The sequence below is a fragment of the Pituophis catenifer genome, unplaced genomic scaffold, assembly GCF_029215685.1.
Source record: "Pituophis catenifer annectens isolate HBS135680 unplaced genomic scaffold, rPitCat1.0.hap2 SCAF_2, whole genome shotgun sequence".
NCBI lineage: Eukaryota > Metazoa > Chordata > Lepidosauria > Squamata > Colubridae > Pituophis > Pituophis catenifer.
In genome coordinates, this window is record NW_027256882.1 from 253,722,012 (window position 1) to 253,745,388 (window position 23,377).

Below are 23,377 nucleotides of genomic sequence, written 5' to 3' on the forward strand. Positions count from 1 at the left end.
AAGTCTTATCGGATCCGGGCTGCAAAAATGCGGCTGACAGCCAGACGGCAGTAAAAAAAAAAAAAAAAAAAACACCAAAAAACCCCCCAGGACTTTCTTTGCCATTTCGCTGCCGCCTAGAGCCTGACCGCCTTTCTGCAAACCAGATTCCGCAATCCAAGATTTCGGACGCCGCGTGAACTCAGCCAAGAGGAAAGCACTTCCGATCCCCGATGCATCCGTTCTAGCGGTCAGTCACTTTTTTTTCCCCCCTGGGATAACGAATGTAAAGATGAAGGTCTCATTCCGCACCTACAGAAAACACGCATAGCCTTCAGACACCACTCAGCCCCGGTCATCCAGAGCAGGGGTCTCCAACCGTGGCAACTTTAAGACTTGTGGACTTCAACTCCCAGAATTCCTCAGCCAGCTCTGCTGGCTGAGGAATTCTGGGAGTTGAAGTCCACAAGTCTTAAAGTTGCCACGGTTGGAGACCCCTTCTCCAGGGCAGGATGCTGCGCGGGAAGATCCGCGCAGGGCAGGTGGAGGGAGAGAACTGCGAGCAAGAGCGCGGAAAGCGCGAACATTCCGATGCCCCGGCTTGACTCCGTTCGCGTCACCGGAACCGGAACTCGGGTTCGACATTTTATTTTTTATTATTTTTTTTGGAAGAACGGAAGGGGCGGGATAAGCCAAAAGCCAAACAGTAAAGAGGAGAAGCGGCGGCGCGTCTCTCGGTAACAGTTTTGGCCCCGCCCCCTTTCCCGGAACTGCAGGTACGTGTAGCCGCTGCGCTTTGCTTTTTTGCGTACGGCGACGGCAGGCATGGCCCCTTTCCCCTCCGCTCGGGCAACGACAAGCCCTCCCGACCCCCCCCTCCTCACCCCTCCCCCTTCCTCAGGTGCGCGTGTTGAGAGTGAGGAGGGACCTTCCCTCCGCTTCTAGTCTGCGTCCTTGGCCTTAAACGTGCCTGGCAAGCGGAGGGCTCCCCTACCGGCGCCATCGACGGGCACGGCTCGGCTGTGGTTACCTGCCACAGGAGGAGAGGAGGGGGAAGCCCCTGGGGCGGGGGGCCCCGTGTCCCTTTTTTTGAGGGTGGGCTGGGGAGGGGTCGCCTGTCACGAGCAGGAAGTAAAAGCGGTCGTATCCTGGAGACTCGCGGGAACTGCTTGGCCTTCCCCCACTTGGCGGGGGCGCCTTTTCTGGGGTCTCTTGAGAGATCGAACCTGACCTCTCTCTCAGGTACTTCCGAGGAGCGTCCCAAAATTAGGCACTTAAAAGAGACGACTCGGCTTGAAAAAAGGAAGGAAGAGAGAGAGAGAAAGGAAAGGAAGGAAGGAAAAGGAAGGAAGGAAGGAAAGAGAGAGAGAAGGAAGGAAGGAAGGAAAAAGAAAGAAAGAAAAAAGGAAGGAAGGAAAGAGAGAGAAGGAAGGAAGGAAGGAAGGAAGGAAGGAAGGAGAGAGAAAGAAAGAAAGAAAGAAAGAAAGAAAGAAAGAAAGAAAGAAAGAAAGAAAGAAAGAAAGAAAGAAAGAAAAGCTGCCTACCTGGATTGGAGTGTCTGATCAATTTTGCCGTACTCAATACAGGCATGCGTTGTGTTTGAAGCCGAATTGGAGGTTTTAAAAGTGCCAGAATGATCTGGATTTCCTGCAGAATAAATAACACCTTGAGATCAGTCACTAAGAAGGTTCACCCACCTGGGGTTTTTTTAGCACTAGATCTCCCAAAGTTCCTGACCCAGAGGTCATCTTCGCCAACGTAAACTAATGGTGGTGGGATAAAATATTCTGTTCCTAATTCAACTTGCCAAATGGTAATAAAAAGTAGGTAATTATCTTCTGCACTAATATCAGTGCAGTTGCTATGGAAACCAGTTGTAATTCTTCAGGGTTCTAACAGATCTGTTTACCATTGTTTACTTAATCTAATAGTTGGGATTCACAAAAAATGCAGTCTGGTTGACTGACCCTATTCTAAAAGTAGGTTGTGCAAGTTGAGCTGTCCATGTTGTAAAAAAAACTATAGCTCTAAAGTGGAATGTAGGTTTGGATGCATCATTGATACCTACTGGATTATGCTGCTTTTCTTCAATATGCCAATAGAGAACAAAGAACATTCCATTCTATAATGCCACATAATCAATTTATCTAGTACATTTTTCTCCAGCCTGGCACCCTTCAAAGTTATTGGATTGTGTTCTTGTGAACCCAGACATTACTTTCAGCATCTGTGGTAATAACAGATCGTAAATTCACATTATTAACTTAACAACTGCAGTGATTCATTTAACAATTGTGTCAAGAAAGGTTGTAAAATGGGGCAAATTCACTTAATAACTGTCTCACTTAGCAACAACAATTTTGGGCTTATTTGGGGTCGTAAATCGAGGACTACCTGTATATGTGTTGTTGTAACAAGAGGACACAACAACGTAACAGCGTAAAATACAACAAAACAAAATAAGGAAAAAGAATGCTGGTGTATAAATGTTAATACCTTTTCCTATGAGGCACTGGTAATATTAATCAGATATTGGGGAGAGGCTTTTATGTTTTTTTTTTTATAGTACAATATTAGTGTCAGGATGAATGTTTACATAACTATTCTGCAGTTTCATCGTTATTGCCATCTCTTTCAAGAAGCACATCAGATGTTCTAACTGTTCCATGGTCCCCAGAGAAAATAGGGAAAAGTCTGGTACACTGGTTCCCAGTTTATACCATTTTTTCCATTTGGAAAAAATAAAACTTTGCAAGATGAAGTTCTTGCAGTCTTTCTATTTTCTTATAGTGCCTCAAAGTACAAGGTGTAATGGAAAGTAACCCTACATAGATCCACATATAATTAGCAGGGGTGCATCTTTATTGATGTTTCAATTCCTTTGGATTGCCCACTGTGCATTGGACAATTGCTAAAATGGTGGATCAATGGGTGTTCCTGTAAGGCAGTGTGTCATTTGCTTATTTCTATATTTTAATTTCCAAAAGTAACACACACTACTATCTTATTCTTCGGTTATTGTCATGTTTATTATACTGTAAAATAATTTCTGTAAAATTAAATTCTGTAAAATTTCCAGAATTTGTACTTTTTTGGTTTTCTTTTTTATTATAATAACATTTTAAATAGGATTAATGTATCTGAAATGATATACACTTATACAGTGTTATGTGAAGTTTGCTTATTCACACTTACCTTTTGCTTGTACATTAAAATTGCTCTGAATAGTCAATTAGAAGTTACCACATTAACATTCTCTAATATACTTTTCCATCTTTAATACATTGTGAAATGCATAAACACTTCCCCAGTATCTATCTATCACTTGGTATTGATGTTTAAATGGTGTATCAAAGTGTAAGCAATTGTCAGCTTCCTTTTTTAGAATACATTCATTTAAAAGCAATTCATTTTTTACCTGCCTCAAGTCAAAATGTATTATTAATGTATAAAGAGCTTATTGGAAGTCTTTAACATAGATACCGTCATCGTTGGTTGTGATCTGACATATTATTTATATTGTTTAAATCCTAAAACTCTTAAACAGCTTCAAGACATTTTAATTCAAAATCTTATATACATTAAAACAACACTAATAAAATGAGAAAATAAGATCAATGTATTTTATAATCTCATAAAAACCAAGATATAAGCATACATAGCTACTGTTAAAGTATCATAAGTACAAATAACAGTCTATGCATTTATAATTCAGATGAAACTTGTTAAAATTCAGTGTAACACAGAGCTAAAAGAAAAGTACTATATAATGAATTAGTGTTCCAGATTTTTATTATTAAAATTGTTGAAATGCACCTGTTTGCTACAAGAATCTTAATGTTTGATAGTACATAACAATGGGAACATTTATTTTCATTCCTGAACATAATTAAAATTTCACACAGGGCAAGATTAAAAATGAACATTTATTATCCCTACTTAAAATGTGTTATCATAAAAGCTTGAACCCAGTATTGAAAAAAATAGTTTCTGGCAAAAAAAAAATGCCAAGTTTCTCGTAAAGATTTTGACTCTTCTAATGGTGACATGTTTTCAAATGCTTTTGAATTTATTTAATATTAAACCATGAAATTTTATGCACCTTTTTATAGGTAGCCCTTCAGTTATCACAACAATTGGGACCTAGACTGCTGTTACTAAGCAATGTGGTTCTGAAGTGCAATGTGACCATATTGCTTAGCGATAGCAATCCCACCAGTCCCAGGTACCATCATAATGTCAGGACCATGGGGTTGTTAAGAGGAAAGAGCCAGTCTTTGGGAATGACCTTGGGAGAGGGAGCAAAGAATGCTGTCTAGGAACAATCAGATACGAGACAGCATAGCCCACAACTGCATAATGGGCAGAGCAAGAGGCTTCCCTAATTTTTCACGCTGTTAAAGTGATGGTGGGAGGATTCTACTTTCAGACTTGCAAGATTCTATTAATGTAGCTTCAGAATAAAGTAGAATTAGCTTATCTGTTTGTGTTCCTCCCTGGTTTACCTTGGGAGGTTGCTAGTAGGAGTCCTAGGCTAGGAATGCAGGGTGGGGGCTGCTAAAGGTGATGCTAAGTGCAGGTAGACTAGTGAGGACTGCAGATGGGTGCTACAGAGTGAAGCTGGGCCAGCAAGGACTGTAGGTGGGTGCTGAAGAGCTGGCAAATTCTGTGGGTGGGTGGGTGCTGGTTCTCAAGGAGTATTGTAATCTAATTTGTTCTCTTTTTAACCTCCTTTATCCTTCATGTTGATAATTTTCTATTAATATGAATGCATGTTGAATTTGGGGGAAGAAGAAGATACCGGTAATCTAGATGTACCAGGAAAAGATAGCTAGCATTTGAGAATAAACACTGCAGATGTGGACTTAAAAATGATTGAGAATCAAGCAGATTTAATCTGATATATCAGGAAAAGCGACTACAGAGACAGGCAAATTACAATGATGAGTAATTTTTTTTTTGAAGTAGTAGGTTGTAGACTGTAAAAATAAGAAATTATATTGATGTGAGAAATATGGAAAGTGAGGTTGCAAAACTTGAAGCTGTTGTAATCCCAGTCATAGTAGACCCTCAAACTCTAGATATTAGATTACAGATTAACAATTATTTCTGTGTTACTTCTAGTATATTATATGATCATCATATTTGATTAAGAGATTCCTTAAAAATGAATTATATTTGAATTATAAATTAAGAGCCATGGTGGCACAGTATTTAGAATGCAGTACTGCAGGCCACTTCTACTGATTGCCGGCTGCCAGAAGTTTGGCAGTTTGAATCTCACCGGCTCAAGATTGATTCAGCCTTCCATCCTTCTGAGGTCAGTAAAATGAGGACCCAGATTATTGGGGGCAATATGCTGAATGTAAACCAGAGAGAGGGCTGTGAAGCACTGTGAAGCAGTGCTATTGCTATTACTCTGTTTCCCCCAAAATAAGACATTCCCTGATAATAAGCCCAATCGGGCTTTTGAGTGCATGGCAATAAGGCCAAATACTTATTTCAAGGTTCAAAAAAATATAAGACAGGGTCTTATTTTCGGGGAAACACAGTATATGGTTAAGAAATGAAGAGAGATGACCAAGGGCAGAGAATTTTGGGGAATGGGATAAAAATTCATGCTGACTGTTACTGATTTTATTGAAAAAACTGCCAAAAGCTTTGGCAAAGATGGAGAGCAAAGACAACTGAGTGTATTTGCAAAGCAAATTGGGAATGGAAAAGAAAGTGCAAAAGCACTTCTTAATTGTTGAATTATTGTTAGGGAGGATATCTAGAATTGTATACCTATGAGATATGTTTTAAGACAGATGTTGAAAATATTTTTTCTTGAGTCATATTATTTGTTTATTTAGCAACACTTCTAGCCCATTCCATTCCATTCTAGCACCCTTTTTCAGATAATATTGATTTTTTAAAAAACTGTTTCATTTCTGTAATGATTTTTTCTAGTCAGGATATTTCAGGGAAATAAATTTAGCATTCTAATTTATAATTTTTTTTCAGCTTATCACCTCAAGATTGATGCATGTTTTCATCATTGCCTTAAGTTTGCTGAGAGTTTGGATAAACATGGCGCAACTCCAACAAGGAGGTCCTGATGAAAAAGAGAAGACTACAGCATTAAAGGGTACAAATTAATTTGGAACTTCTCCATAGGCACTTCGTAGACTGTGTTCTGATGAACTATAATTTTGTGGTTAGTAAAACAGGTGAGCAAGTGCAAATGATACAACCCACATTTCTTGGCTGCAATAAATCTCTTACATATATCCATAATCCAGAATTTTTTGTTCTTTACTTCCAAAAAAGATATATCAGCATGCAACAGGATTGCTGTTAGCTGTGATAGAGATGCCAGTTGGATCTCCTTGATGGCAAAAATCCTATTATGGAAAGAAAAATGCTACAATTTATGCATATTAGTCAACACAGAGAAGGAACAAAGTAGTGTGAGGAAAAGCTTTAAAAAATAAACAAACATACCGTAATGTTGCGAACATCTGGTGGGCTCCCCATGAGAGGTCCAGATTAGAGAATACACAGACACAGGTGTTTCTCGGGATGAGAGAGCCTCGAGCTGATTCCAGACCTCTCTTTTATTATACAAGGGTATAGGGCGTATCAAAAGACATGATTACAGCTATACATTCTTATATTACATTCGTGATACGAAGGATTTTCTCCATATCTGGACATAACTTTCACATCCTACCATATTACAGTAAATCACATGAATTCTAGGAAAGCAATACTTAAGACAGAAACAAAACTTAACTCTTGCTATGTTATCATATTTGGCTTCGTTCCCAGCATCCCATCACCTGCCAACTGAGAGGCCCCGTTATCAGAGATTTACCTCAGTTGTCAGGAATGTTAGTTCAAAGGGATTGCTACACACTTTCTGTTCTACAATATTATGAACAAAGAGAGAACGAAGACGGCCTTTCAATGATCATCTAGCTGAACCCGCTTTTCCTACTTTTTTCCATAGCCAAGCTCCGCATATGTGTTCCAACCAGCCAAACTGGTCTACACATACACCATGGCTACCTTGTTCCCACACCGTAATTGTTTGGAAAAGTTGATACTGAATTTATGTATTATAATAATTTCAAAATTATTTCAATGGAAGAACATACAAAATTCCACCATGGCAGCCTGGTTGAATTAGATTTCTCTCTCTTTCTCTCTTTCTATATTGGGAGGAATCGTTGCTTATTGGTTCACTTTTAATTTGATATAGTTTGGGATTTTGAATCCTAATCCCTGCTGAACTCTCCTCAACATGCCTGTTTTTCTTCCTCTGAACATAAAATGGGATACTATATCCGATTTTATATGCTATTTTTAGTCTTCAGAAATAGAGTGCCATATAAACTGTCAATCAATGTATGCTATCCTGAATTATGTAGAAAACTGACAGGACACAAATATAATCAATATGCTCCTAGGAGGCAGTATTCACATGATAGCTTCAGATATTTTCACTCTGTAAGAGGCAGGGCAATTGAATCTCCTCACTCTTACCATGCTGTCTTCTTCTGCACTTCCCCTCAGTCAATTTAGGTGCAAGTTCTGCCTCATGTATTATTGTTATTATTGCAATGGATTTGCATGATTACTGCTTATCTTTGTTTTGGAGGGAGGGAGGGAGGGAGGGAGGGAGGGAGGGAGAGAGAGAGAGAGAGAGAGAGAGAGAGAGAGAGAGAGAGAGTATGTATAAAATTGAAGTTAGGTGGTAAATATTTACATAGGTTTGTTTGAATACCCTTCCAAGAATAATTCAAATGTGCTTAGTGGTTTACTCATTCAGGAAAACACATTTCTCATCTCCAAAAATACTGTGGGTGGCTTGCAAATTAAAAAGATAAGCATCACAATATGGAGGGGGGTATCATAGTTTTTGAAGGAGAGTATTCCATAAGGTTGGAATGGCCATAGAAAAAATCTGTGATTCTTTTCCTGGCCAGTAGGTGTATATTGAAAAAAAAAAAAACCAAACTCTCTTTCCTATGATAGCATTTCAAGAATTAGAAAACTATTATCATGTTTTCCCTTACCTTTCTTTGCTATCAGTTATTTTAACCCTTTTTCATAGAATTTATCTTTCATCCTCACATTCAAGAGCACACTTTGTTGCTCTTCACTGTTGATTCAGCCCAAGACTGCACTTGCTCCTTGGACAGGTACAGCACAGTGCTAACTCATCCTTAATCTGTTGAAATCCTCCTAACAAGTACTACTGAGAAGCCAGGTGCTGTCTGTTCTATACTTGTGCATTTTTTTTATCTAGTTGAGTGCAAAACTTCACAGTTCTCATGGTTGGATAGGATTTTGTTGAATAGGATACAATATTCAAATCTATCAAGACCTTTTTGAACCCTGAGTGTGATGTGATCTCTGCAGATTTACTGAATATCCCTCCTATTTCTTCATCTAAGTCATAAAAATGTTGAAGAGCAGTGGGCCCAAGATGAAACCTTTCCATGTACACATAAATCCATTAAGGAACATGTATTATGCATGATTGTTTAACCAACTGTGAATCCATCTGGTAATAGGACCATTATTCCATTTTATTAAGAGGCTGTGGTCTAATCCTATCTCAACCCTTACTGACGTTGTGAAGCTTAGGTGTATTATAGCCATAATAGTTTCTTGATTTACTAATCTCATTACATTACTCCAAAGAGATTATTTATTTTTCACATTTCTGAACAGCCCAGAGTTCTTTTCACAGGTCCTGCAACATATCTTCCCAGCCTCACCAGTTGAGATGGGCTAATGTAAGTCACAACCTTTGAAACAAACTGGCATCCAATACTCGGTCATAGAGTAGAAGTGTTACAGGATCCCTTCTTAGGGTGCCTAAAATTGCCTGTGTGACCAGTTGAAGCTTGCAAGTACTTTTCAAGGTCCATGTAAAGTGCATTGCACTAGTCTAAATGGGAAATGACCAGGGTATGATTGACCAATGAGAGCCTACATATCCAGAAAAGGGCATTCAGCTGAAGTCTGTTGTTTCCCATCCAGGCAACCATAACCTCCAGGCACCATGAAAGAATGTCCACTGCATCACTTACATCACCAGGAACGGAGATTTATAACTGGCTATCATCACCATACTGGTGATACTTCATCCCATAGTGATGGGTGATCTCATACAGAAGTTTCATGTAGATGTTAAAAAGGAGTGGAGAACATAGAACCCTGTGGTACCCCACAAAGCTGGGGCCAAGAACTGGATCTCCTTATTAACATTGATTGGGGCCAACCTCAGAGAAAGGAAGTGACTGTGCCACCCATACCCAACTCCCTAAGTCAGCCCCAAAAATATCATGGTTGATGGTAATGAAAGAAGAGCATGGATGATGCACTACCTCCATCCTGCTCCTGTCAGAGATTATCCATGAGTGTGACCATTGTTGTTTCAGTCCCATATCTGGGCCTGAAACCTGACTGATAAAGGTCCAGATAATCGATTTCTTACAGGATCTCTGGAGTGGCAATGTCAGCATCTTCTCCACAACCTTCCCAAAAAATGGGAGATGGGAGAGTAGACAAAAATTATCCAGAATGGCAGGATTCAGCAACGGCTTCTTGAGAAGGGGGCACAGCAACACCAAAGGAGCCGGAAAACTCTGTCTAACAAAGATGAATTCACCAACACTTGGACACTTCCACAGGACACCTCAGGTCCAACAGAATCAAACCATTGCCAGATAACTGGCTAAATCTGCTCCCTGGGCATCTCCACAGTACTTACATTGTGCTTCACATTCAACTGGGAATGAATCAGAGTGAATTTATCCTCCAGATGTATGGAAAATTCCTCCACATGGCCCTGCAAATGGGCCTCTGGGCTCATTTTCCTGAGAACTGTCTGGGTAACCCTAAACTGGGCCACTGGGTGGCATTCTGTGGATGCAATAACAGTGGAGAAGAATTGTGATTTGTTGGACATGATCTATTGTTAACCAAACCAATCTGACTTCTAATAAATATGTTGTTGTTTTCAAGTACTTGCAATATTTTCTTGACACCCCCCCCCCCCCAAGCATTGATGTCAAGCTGATTGGTCTATAATTTCCTGGATCCACTCTTTTCTCTTTTTAAAAGATTGCAATAATGTTAGTTTTTATCCAGTTCTATGTTGTTTCTGCTGTACTCCAGAGTTCTCAATGATTACTGCCAGTGATTTTAAGATTACTTCAGGCACATTCTTTAGCACCCTGTGATCCAATACATCCAGCTCCAGCAACTTGAATGTATTCAAAGCACCAAGACGTTCTCCATTCCTTGCCTGTTTTGACCTGCATTTCCCTTGTCTCCCCACCCCCAATTCTGTATCTTGGGCCAGTTTTTCCTTTTGCAAAAATACAGATGCAAAAGATGATCTTAGTGTGTTGTCATTTATTTGAAGAATAAACTCTGGCTGGTCATGAGATTTTATAGAAATGAAACTAAATCAGGTCTCTGTAAAACTAATCATACTAGTACTACCATAGTATATTTCTGGAAATTCCAGCGTTTGTAAATATACTAAATTATGTTTTTAAAGTTAGAAGGGCAATTCTTCTAAAGTAACCCAGTAGCCTCAAAAAATTGAATGTGGGTTGAAAAAGAAAATTGGGACATTTGAATTCGCAGCTTCAAAATCTTTTTCAGTGTCGGTAGCCTGAAGAAAAACATAACTGGATAGAACTCTGTAGGAACAATATATTGTCAATATTTTTATAGTTTTATTAAACTTAAATGTTTTATGTATATGGGAAGTTGCTGAATATGTTTATGATAAATTAGCAATTCTTTTAAAACAATTTTTGTTAAAAGTAATAACTTTGAGGTCTACAGAAAGACTATCTTCTTCCCCACCTTTTTTCCCCAGACTTGTTGTCTAGAATAGACTTGGATGAACTGATGAAAAAAGATGAACCACCTCTTGAGTTTCCTGATACTCTTGAAGGATTTGAATACACCTTTAATGAAAGTAAGTAATAGTTTCAGAAAAATATCACTTAGAAATAAATATTTTTCCATACCTTATTTTTATAGCTTGGTACTGATTATTCTTTTATAGATGTCTCAAATAATTAGTACAAGCAATAATCTGAAATAAATTTTCCCTGGTTAGAAAAATACAGATATTCACATTCTTGCTATACATGAATAAAAAAAGAATTGTAAATATACATGGGGGAGAAATCTAAACCTTTTTCCTTAAAATAACATTGTGAACTATACCTTAACAACTGATCCTAAAGATACTGCAGATTTTAGTTTAACAAGATACTAAAAATAAAAATATTAACTTCCTTTCACATATTGCCTTTTCCAATTTTATGGAGGATTTGTTAAAAATATAATCATATATATAGTACTTTGATTTGTCAATTATAATTAGATTGTCTTATGTTATCTAGAAATCTATTAATGAAAGTCAGGGAGCCAAGTGAAGAAATAGAACTAAGATTACATATAAAGAAGTCCAAACTAATGACAGCAAGTTTAAAAACTACCCTACTCAACAATGTATTAGTACATAGTCTCTGGCTTTTAGATTCGGCTATTAATCATAAAGAAACCAGAAGAAAAGTGATAATTGCAGACCACTACTTGGTAGGGTAGCAATAAAGGCTTTGGAAAAAATATACATATGTTATGATTTGTTTCACCTATGAAGATCATAATCATGCAGTCAATGTTTTCCCTGTGATACTATGGGGAAGTAAAAGATGAACTTTCAAGAAGCAGGAGAGAAAGAGTATTGACATTTTTGAAAGCTAATATTGGAGAAGGTACTTGAAAATTCCATAGATAATCAAGAAAATAAACAAATGGATCATAAGAAAGATCACTCTAGACTTCTTATATCACCATACAGTATTTGATACTCATGGTGCAAAGATCTAGCTCTCTTGAGAAGTTTCTAACTTTGGGAAAGGTGGAAAGAAAGAAGGAGAGGATGATCATCAACAAGGTGGATGGACTCAATTACATCAGAAAATGGGTACATTGTTGGAAGACCTGAAGGGCCAGATTGATGACAGATGATCCTGAAGAATTTCTATTTCTAAGAATTTTGAAATTTCATCCTGAAGAATTTCATTAACAATAACTTCATGACACATAACAATTAAAAATATAATGTTTAGCTTTTCAGTAACCCAAAGAGTTTCATTGGAGAGTATTACAAAAAATCTTGCTTGTTAAGTTTTTAATTCTTTGAAACAAACAGTTCAACCATTTCAAGCAGTATTCTTCTGCCTCGTTCTAGGGCTTCTCATTTAATAATGCATATTAGCTTGCTCAAAGCTAATAACACATAAATGTTAATGAACAATGTTGAAAGGTTAAAAGTTCAAATATCCTTACGTTTGAAAGGCACTGCTATATTTTAAATAATTCTTTATTCTGTGTCATCCTATTGGGGCTGTTACTAGAATTTTTAATATCCTCACTTGTGATTTGGAGGGAATTTTATTCTGATTTACCCAAAAAAAAAATTCTAGTAGATGATGTCTCAATGAAAATTAAGAGCACTTCAGAATATACTGCAATTCAAAACAGTGCTCTGATTTCCTTAGGGAGAAATAACTTCAGTATCCTGCTTTAAAAATAAATACAAAAATTGAGCAGGGATTTAAAAAAATAGATGTGCTAGAAGAAACAATAATTGGCATTAAGGAAGGGATATTGGAACTGGTTGTGAAGTTGGAGTGAAACAAATTGATAATGAATAAAAAGGCTATTGTAGGAAAGAATATTTTTGCTTGATTAATACATTAAGAGGCAGAAATCTAAAGATAGCATAAAGTACACACTTCATACTAGAAATGATCTTTTCAAACAAAAGATCTTATTACCTATTCGTTTGTTTAGACAAAAATATTGAACTGTATACAACTCAGTAAAATTTCTATGAATGTAAATTTTTCTCTTATATTTATTTGTTTTCATCAATAATTATTATGCAAAATAAATCCATACTATATGAAAAAGAATCACTACTTTTGTGTGTGAGAGAGACTCCTGGTGATCACCTGAACTAGTCACTGCAGTTTTCTTGGCAAGATTTTTGGAAATGGCTTTCCATTGCCTTCCTAAGGCTGGGAGAGAATGACTTACCCAAGGACACCTAACTAGTTTTGTATCTAAGGCAGGAGTAGAACTAGGGGTGAAATCCAGTAGGTTCTGACAGGTTCTGGAGAATTGGTAGCGGAAATTTTGAGTAGTTCGGAGAACCGGCAAATACCACCTCTGGCTGGTCCCAGAGTGGGGTGGGAATGGGGATTTTGCAGTAACCTTTCCCTGGAGTGGGGTGGAAATGGAGATTTTGCAGTATCCTTCCCCTGCCACACCCACCAAGCCACGTCCATAGAACCGGTAGTAAAAAAATTTGAATTTCACCACTGAGTAGAATTTTAGTCTTCTAGTTTCTAGCTGGAACTGGTACCTTAGGTTCTGTACCAAACTGGCTCTTAGTTACTAATAGCACAAAAATGTTTCTCAGTATTTTAATGATCCCATATTTTAAGATTTCTTGAATTTGGTTCCACATTTGAATGAAGGATGTAATTTTAACTGTGATGTTTTTGTTTAGGTGTTTTGCATGTGTTTTGTTAACCTTAAGTGGATATGAGAGAAAAATAATAACAAATCTACATTTACTAATTATTGAAAATATTATTGAGCATTGGAATATAATTAGTGATCCACAGTGACTTTGAAATGACTGTTAACTCATTAATGAATTAATTTGAAAAATTATAATGAATTCCTTAATTATCAAGTTTTATACATGGGTAAAATTTTATGAGCACTATAGAATTGTTAACAATATTTTCCCCTTAAATTATTTTATTTATTGCACTTATTTATATATCACTCCCATCAGAGGATAGTTTAAAACCATACCAAAAACCCCATAAAATCCAGTAAAACCTTTTTAAAACTCCAATGATCCCGATTAAAATATCACCTAAAATGGCAGTCCAATATCACAATTATATTTCAAAAACTCATTCTTTTGACACCTTTATACAATGCCAAATGTAAAGGGAATGAAGAGAGAATCTAGTTTTAGTAATTTTATCTATTATGCACTCATAAATAAGTGCATATGTGTGGTATAAACAGAGAGTGACTAGTCCAAAGTCACCTAGCTGGCTTTCATGGCTAAGGTGAGACTTGAACTCAAAGTCTCACACTTTCTAGCCTGGTGCCTTAATCAAACTGAATCTCTTATGGAACTTAAGCTAACTACTTAAAATGAATATGTTTGTGTCATGAAGTATTATGTCTTTATAGTGAATTATCATTTTGAAAGTTGTGTTTTAAATTTAACACTACTATCTTTCTTTATAGAAGGGCAGTTAAGGCATATAAAAACTGGAGAGCCATTTGTTTTTAACTACCGAGAGGATTTACATAGATGGAACCAAAAACGCTATGAAGCTCTTGGAGAGGTATATATTATTTACAAATAATATAATAATGTATACAGTGTGCCTGTTTTATATTTGGCTAAATAAAGGAAAAAACTTACTATTGTAATGATAGCATAGTACTGATTAGCCTTAAGAGCAAGGAATAAATTTATCAGGAAATTACCTGTATTGCTTTAAGGGTGAACTAACAGTTCAGTGAGGTGTAAATGTATATATCTTAACTATATATATATATATATATATATATATATATATATATATATATATATATATATATATATATATATATATATATCATGTTCTCTGTATTGTACAAAAACTTGCAGTTATTGTGTCAATATTTTTTGTTGCAAATTCAGGTATGAATAGGAGCAGGCAATTCCATCTATATTTATTTATTTGTTGTATAGTTTTTTTTAACACATTTAACCCATTTGTGTTGATTTTGAACTCGTTAATATTTTATCAATATCAAACAAATGCCAAATTCTTGTTAAATAATGTTTTAGGTTCTATTTTCATTTTGTTTTCTCATGTAAGTATTGATATATTTTGGGTAACTTGCAGTTTACTTCGTCATTTATATATTTCATTTATGAAAATCTGATTTTTAGTAAGATACTAACTTTATTTAAACCAGCATTTATACCAGATAATGTATTGACCTTGGTGACATTAACTTATAGTTTTAAAAGGTCTTAAAATTTCTATATTGAACTTTAAGCTTTTTCATTACTGTGATCATCAAGTTTTGTCTTGTGTACAGGTAGTTCTCACTTAACAATGTTAAGTGGGACTGGAATTTCTGTCATTAAGTGATAGGGTCGTAAAATGCAACATCACATGACTGCCACATAGCAACAGAAATTCTGGAATTGCTGCAGTTAAGCAATTCATTGCTGAATGTTAAGCGAGGTTGTCACATAGTCACCATTTTGCAATCTCCTGCCAACTTTCCCAACTTTGCTTGTAGGAAGCTAACCAAGAAGATTGCAAATGGTGATCACATAACTGCAGGATTCTGCAATGTTGGAATTGGAAGCCAGTTACCAAGTGCCTGAGTCATGATCATATGGGAATACTGTGACAGCCTTTATTAGAGACCTAATTGAGTGTCACTCATTCAACGCCATTGTAATTTCATTTGGTTGTTGAATGAGCGGCCATTAAGTGAGGACCATCTGTAATGGATGATGCAAGAGAGACAATCAATTCTAGCATAGCTAGACATTCGTTAGTCTCTTATTCGTTGTTTAGAGGAGTGGCAGATTGAGCAATGATAGTATGCATTGATGTTAAAAATAACAAGTCTGATACTGAATGTAATTAATAAAAATTCAAAGGTTATGTTACCTTTTCTTTTGTTTTTGTATTGAAAGTATGTGAGAAATAAAGAACCTCTGATGCCATCAGTTTAGTATGGCAGAAAGACCATCTGTAAATGTGTCCATGTGGTCAGTCAGTCAAGTAGGAAGGCTCTTCAAGGAGCTATGCCAGGTCTGCAAGAAGGAATGCCATTGGACCTTTTAATCAGCAGGCTCAGAAAATAGTCATGGGAGAAATAAGAAGCCTTCTTCAGGCAGCAAGTTCCAGAATATGTACAAACTCCCCCTCAAATCAAATCCCACAGCCCTATTTTTCATTGGAGTAAAGTTTTCAAATAAAGCTGAAAATGTACCTTGTTTGAACATTAATATGGAAACTATAAATATCAATGAAAAAAGTTGGCTCTTGTCCTGCTGTTGATACAACTAAAACATAACAGGATATGTTATCTCGTTGTAGCTTCCATAAAAGTCTTTTTATGGAAGCGTTGTAGCTTCCATAAAAGATAATCGAGATGCTGAGAAATATTAAATTGAATCTTAACTATATTTGGGGAGAGAGGAAATAAAGGTTGGATGAACATAATCCAACAATTAAAGCATAAAAGTAATTTAAAAATGTAATAGAAGCATTAATTTTTGAAAATGCAGTGTTTTTCTCCTCCTATTAAGAAAAGTGCCAAGAATGAACAGATGGAGTTATCTTTTTCAGGAGAATGGACAGGATCCCTTTTATTCAAAGTACTTAATACTTTACTTTTTAAAAGATTCTTGTTTTTGACCGATTTGTTATTTATAGCAAATCTCTCACCTCAGGTACTGAACTTCTCATGGCATTGGCTGTGACTTGTTTACATCTTAGCAATATGGTAGGCTGCAAATGAGCTAAAAGGTTTTCAACTACAGGTTTCAAACTATATTATAGATTATTCAGCATAATTTAGTACCATGCTAAAAAAAATTAACAATTTAAATAAGGCACTCTTGCTGTAGCTGTAGCAGCAGCAGCTGAAGCCTCCATAGCTTTAGGAGTGCCTGGGAGCAGAGGCATCTGGCTGCAGATGGTACAGAACTAGTTGTGGAAGTGGGGGAATGAAAAATAAGAAGGGGGAGAAAAGTATTTGAATTAGGCTATTCTGAGCTCTTGCACAGTTCTTCCATTATTTGACATTATGCTCTGTTTTAAAGTTGAAAACAATATAAAGCTAAAAGTATAGAAAATAAAATCACATTCCCAGCTGGCAGTTGTAATCCTAACAGTGAATATTTTAAGAGATGTTCCTATCAGAGGAAGTATTGAATATGTTATATGTCAGTCTCAGAATTAAATGCTTGTTGATCATGTTTATTTTATCCGCAAATGTTTACTTCAAGTTTTGTTGCCAATCAAAGATAAAACATGAAATGTATTAGTTAAGTAAGATTTCTGGGAATTTTTATATTGGGATAACTGCTATTTTGGAGTTGCAGAGAAAATCTAGAAATGAATAAATAAAGGAGCTGGAACACAACCTAAGTCCCCCAAATCCCTAAACACACTAAAATTATTACTGAGAACCAATTATATTTAATATGATTTCTTTTAACTTTACAAACAAATCAGGTAGGAGTCCAAACTCAGGTTAGCAAAATAAAATTAGGAATGGACATTTCTCACTGTGCTAGAAAACATATCATTTGCATATAACAGAATTTTATACTTTGATCCCCTACTATGATCCTTTTAATATTTTCGAGTCCTGAGCAAAAATTTTGAACGCAAATTGAAAGGGAGATAGTGAATATTTATCACAAAAACTCAGAAGAAATGACTCTGGGAGACATACATTAATTAATTAAAATGATGCATATATAAAATAATTATTAAAATATAAATATAAAACATTTATAAAAATGAACTATTGGAATGGTCATAGCATAACTTTAAAATGATAACACATAGTAATAATGCTTGATTTAGGTGTTAGATTTTTATACTTGATATAAAACAATTCAATCTAAGCTTTAAATTTTTGAGAAAATTCATATTAACTTTTGCTTACTTTGAACATCTCCAAGAAACTATATTGAAAGCTTTCTTAATATTCAGAGAAATAAAATTCTCTGGATATTAAGATTCCAGATTCTGCCTATTTTAAGCAATTGTATCAAGCATCCAATAGTACTAGAACTTTTATGATTATATGTAAATGCAGCATTTCAGCATACAAAGCAGTTATTAAAACATTTTATTCTATCAGCAAAAATGCTATTAATAGCTAAGCATTCATATTTATCAATTAAATGTATGGATAATTGATACAAATACTAACATCCTTACTTTGCTTGGGATGAAAAATGTTTGCTTCATAAAGACCTGAGAGTTGATTTTAAAAATCTTCAACTGAAATCTCCAATAGAAGATTAAAATCCAGTCTGCTTTGTTCCAGAGAACTAGAAAACTACTAGGACCAAGAGTATTTTAAACTTTCTTACAACTGATTATAGAAACAATTCATTGAAGAGAAAGTAATAGAGATTGCGTGCAGCTCTAGGATAGCTGTAGAGAATGAATTTCATGTTTTGATAAAATATTTGAATTGTACAATTTGGAACAAAGATTTTTTTAAAAAACTATTGCTTGATTAATCTAAAGTTGGTATGTATTTTCCCATATATATATATTAGAAATTGAACATTACTTCTTGCTTAATTTATTTAAATCTCAGGAGATAGAATAGAATAGAATAGAATAGAATAACAGAGTTGGAAGGGACCTTGGAGGTCTTCTAGTCCAACCCCCTGCTCAGGCAGAAAACCGTATACCATTTCAGACAAATGGTTGTCCAATCTCTTCTTAAAAACTTCCAGTGTTGGAAAATTCACATCTTTTGGTGGCAAGTTATTCCATTGGTTAATTGTTCTAAATTGTCAGACAATTTCTTGTCAGTTCTAGGTTGCTTATCTCCTTGATTAGTTTCCATCAATTGCTTCTTGTCCTGCCCTCAGGTGCTTTGGAGAATAGCTTGACTCCCTCTTCTTTGTTGCAACCCCTGAGATATCAGAAAACTGCTATCATGTCACCTCTAGTCCTTCTTTTCATTAAACTAGACATACCCAATTCCAATTCCAGCAACCATTCTTTATATGTTTTAACCTCCAGTCCCCTAATCATCTCTGTTGCTCTTCTCTGCACTCTTTCTAGAGTCTCAACATCTTTTTACAACATAGTGACCAAAACTGGATGCAGCATTACCAAGACATTATAAAGTGGTATTAATGTGATCTTGATTGTATTCCTCTGTTTATGCAGCTTAGAACTCTGTTAGCTTTTTTGGCAGCTGTAGCACACTGCTGGTTCATATTTAAGTGATTGTCCACTAGCACTCCAAGATCTCTCTCACAGTTACTACTATTGAGCGAGGTACCATCTATACTGTACCTATGCATTTGGTTTTTCTTGCCTAAATGTAGAACCTTACTTTTTTCACCATTGAATTTCATTTTGTTAGACAGCACCCAATGTTCAAGTCTGTCAAGATCCATCTGAATCTTAAGCCTGTCTGCTGGAGTGTTGGCTATTCCTGCAGCTTGGTGTTGTCTGCAAATTTAATGAGTTTCCCATCTATCCCCTCATCCAAATCATTGATTATGATGTTGAAGAATACTGGGCCTAAAACGGGTACCTTGGGGTACCCCACTGCATACTTTCTTCCATTAGAAGCAGTTCCATTGAGGACTACTCATTGAGTGCGGTTGGTCAGCCAGTTACAAATCCATCTGATGATGATGTTGTCTAACCCACACATTTTTCTATCTTATAGTTACAGGACATGATTAAAGTGTTAATTATTTAACTTCCTTCACTTGAACCTTAATTTTACAGTAAATGCTTTTGTTTTTTTCTATAGCAAAATAATGATGAAACAGATCTCTCATTTTAATAAAATTATTATTTTACAACAATTATATATTTAGTCAATTATAGTTACTAACACCACAAGAGTATAGTCTGAAATATTACATATCTTAATGTTAAATATGTTAATATGAAGTTTAAATGAAAAGTTTTATGCATGAAAAAGGGGACATGTATACTGGGAGCAATTATAATGCCAAATACCTGTTATAATATATTTGCATATATAATGTTGCAGAATTTATTTGTATATATCATCTTGAGACTTTTTTTTAGTCAATTTATATGGCTGCCTAATTCACAGACTATGACCGTCCAATAATTTATATTCCAAATGTTACAGATGTGGTTTATTCTGTGCCTATAATAGTTAAAAATAGTTAAGTTTTAATTTTTTTTAACTAAAAAATATTTAAAAATAAAAATATTTTGCTTCAAAAATTATGCATCTAGAATGGTTTGTACAATGTTGCCATATGAAGTATGCTGCGTCTGGCAGAGGTCCTATCATTGTTAATATGTTAAACTTTGGTTTAATAGCTGAAAACATGAATCAGTTCTCTGTTTGGAATAGAATAATTGCTTGGAAACAAGTTTAGTTAAAATGTATTTTATATTTGAATGTGAAAGGGGTTCAGAAAAAAAATGTAATGGTTAGATTTTAAAACAAAAACACATATTTTCCCATTGTTATTTTCTGTAGTTGTTTAAATGGTTAAGTTTAGTATCTTACAACCTGGAGGCTTTTGGTCTGTGTTTGTTTCAAGTCCCAGATTCTTATTTATATGTATTGTTAATCCATTTTGGGTTATGGTTTTCTCTTTGTGCTTTTGAGTCAGCCATGAGTTCTGATTATTAAATGGACAAGTCCCTGCAATTTTCTCAGCAACACTTTCAGAAGAAGTTTGCCCTTGTCTTCTTCCCTGGGTTCAGAGACAGTGACTGGCCCAAAGTCTCTCAGCTGCTTCTGTGCCTGAGACGGGACTAATATATCTTACAGATGAAGTGTAACAAGGGCTACTTGGGTTAAATATATTTCAAGTAGTACTCAGCCCATTGTAAAGTTCAGTTCTCCACAAGGTTTTCATTCTCCATTGAAAGAGTGTGACATCTGGAATGTCTTTGCAAGAAAAATAATTAAAATATCTTTTCTGTTTCTTTATGGGATTCTTTTTTTATCTAGGCTTTCCTTCATTTGTCCCTTCTGCTACTCATTGTTCATGTGGGCCAAGATTTGGATATGCCACAATAAAAAGAAATTCTAAGAAATTGTTCTATGCTTATTGCATATTGTTTGAAATAGTTTTAAAAAATTAATCCAAGAGTTCTCTTTATGCCATTGACTATGCATTAAATAGATACATTTTTTATCCTTAATAAAAAACAAAATTATTCACATAGCAGCAGGAAGCAAAATCCTAGATTATATATATTTCTGGACACATTTATTGAAGCTATAAGGCAGAAATTTTTGCTTCTTAACTAGAAGATTTTAAAAAAAAATTACTTTGCAGAATGCATTGTATTTTTCTAAACAATAGCTTGATAAACCATTTGCAATTTTTTACAAAACTTTACAAAAAAAGACCTATTTGTAAATATTATACAACTTTTTTCTCTTGTAGATCATCACTAAATATGTATATGAATTATTGGAAGAAGAATGCCATTTGAAAAAAGTATATGTTCCAGTAAGTTAAATATATACAATTTTTTCTTACAGTACATTAAGTTGTAAAAATGAATGTAAGGAAATAAATTTCATTATAACTTCCTTTGTGAGGGATTATAAAAACCCTATTTCTGAACAATAACATGAGAAATTGCTCATGTTAAAGAACTCATTTGGCTTGAATTTTTTCTCAATTTTCTGAACCTTGCTGAGAAATCTGTGGTTCATCTGAACTTGTATCTGTTTCTCTGTGAAAAAAAAAATTGCTAGAGACACTCTCACCAAACTAGTTTAGTTTGTCAATAAAGTATGACTGTGTGCTACTATTATGACCTTTTTATAGCTATGAAAGTTTCATTTGATATTTAAAGACAACTTGGCTTGAAGGAATGTTTCCAAATGTAATTAAGATTGAAGTTGTAAAGGCTGATTCTAAGCCTTGGTACATATCGACTAATTTGTTTGTACAGATAGATTAAATAAACATTTTGTAATGCATGGATCTTTACAATAAATATTTCTCTCGTAGTTTTACATTGGGCTCTCTAATTGGAATTTTTGTTATTACTAGTATGTAAAGCTATAAAGGTCAGTCTTAACTATCTGCAGAGGATAAGAGAAAGATAAAGATCAGCTCATAAATCTCTAACACAGGGGTGTCAAACTTGTGTTGTCATGGCGGTGTCACATAACATATCGGGACTTTTTTCCCCTTCACTAAACCGGGTGTGGGCGTGGCCAGCGCGTGACGCATCCGACCTACGGGCTGCGAGTTTGACAGCCCTGCTCTAAAATGTGGTGGAGTGGAGAAAATGTATAAGTAAAAAACAAAATTGCTTTGAAAGTACAGCTTTTTAAAACTAGCCAATTGCCAGCTATCTGATTATTTTAGCTGTGGAAAGAAACACCACAAAAATATTCTTCCTCCATCATCTTCCCAGGAGAGAATAATATTGTTCATTGTGTATCTAATTTGAAGTAATACATTGATTCATGATTAAACAAACATGATCTAAAGCTGGCTTAATCCACAGCTAGTATTCTTTCTTGGTTCATCAAGTCAGCTAATTTGTAGTTGAAACATTTCACATATATTTATTATTTATTCACAAAAAGCTTATTGGATGGTAATGAGCTGGGTTGGTTTTACTGCCTTTTTATAGATTGCAATTACCAAAGAGTTACTCCATTACTTGGGAATCTGCAGCAAATTATCAATGTAGGTAAATACAGGTATAAAGATAGAGGTCCATTGGGGATATCTAGAGAAATGATATCCCCCCCCCCCCACCAACCCAGAGCTTTATATTGCTATTTCTAATAAATGGTTTAGCAGACCATTTATTGTAGTAGTGATTTCTACTACTACATTTTATTAAGCATGATCTGTAAACCTAGCCATTCTCTCAAGCTAACTTACCTCCAATATTCCATTTTGGGCTCTTTGAAGAAAGGATAATGTAGAAATCAAACAGCCAAATAAAAAGATGCCTACTGATAATGATGTATGGAAAATGATAGCTTTGGTCTGCTGTTTGCTATTGAGGATGGTGTGCTCTTTTTTTTTGGTCATAGGATAAGGCAGTAGTGGTTAGAAGTTTATTTTCTATATCAATCACAAATACAATCTGAATTGCTGGTTGCAGCCACTGTTTTCTTCTGGTAACTATTTATTATGTGACCCTGTGTAATTGTTTATATTCACTAAATGTTCTCATTTTAGGTAGATGCAGAAGAGACCGAACCTAGGAGTTTCATCTTTATGAGTGAGGATGCACTGATAAATCCTGATAAACTGATGATTTTAATTCAAGGCAGTGGTGTTGTCAGAGCAGGACAGTGGGCAAGAAGGCTTATTATAAATGAAGATCTGGATAGCGGCACTCAGATTCCTTATATTAAAAGAGCTATAGAGGTAAGATAATTATGGGTTTTTCTAAAACAGAGGTGCACAACTCATGCCAAACTGTGTGTCATGCTTTGGTTTCCAATAATTATAATTTAGCCTAATTTTTTTTGTTAATGAGACATTTGTTAAGTGAGTTTTGTC

At 35.4% G+C, this 23,377-nt stretch overlaps 1 protein-coding gene across 5 annotated transcripts in view; it reads left to right on the forward strand.

Annotated features, from left to right (window-relative positions):
• The first annotated feature begins 744 nt into the window (after positions 1–744).
• The window catches only part of ARB2A (ARB2 cotranscriptional regulator A), a 224,095-nt gene continuing 201,462 nt past the window's right edge, over positions 745–23,377 (forward strand). For 3 of the 5 annotated variants that reach the window (XM_070935758.1, XM_070935760.1, XM_070935762.1), the window contains exons 1-6: positions 745–755; positions 5,986–6,109; positions 10,871–10,972; positions 14,350–14,450; positions 21,281–21,346; positions 23,051–23,242. In XM_070935758.1, coding sequence (XP_070791859.1) covers positions 6,004–6,109; positions 10,871–10,972; positions 14,350–14,450; positions 21,281–21,346; positions 23,051–23,242 — 567 coding nt within the window. In that variant the 5' untranslated portion in view covers positions 745–755; positions 5,986–6,003. Of the gene's footprint in view, positions 756–5,236; positions 5,300–5,985; positions 6,192–10,870; positions 10,973–14,349; positions 14,451–21,280; positions 21,347–23,050; positions 23,243–23,377 lie in introns of those variants that run through there. The other 2 variants (XM_070935759.1, XM_070935761.1) reach the window with 2 other exon arrangements.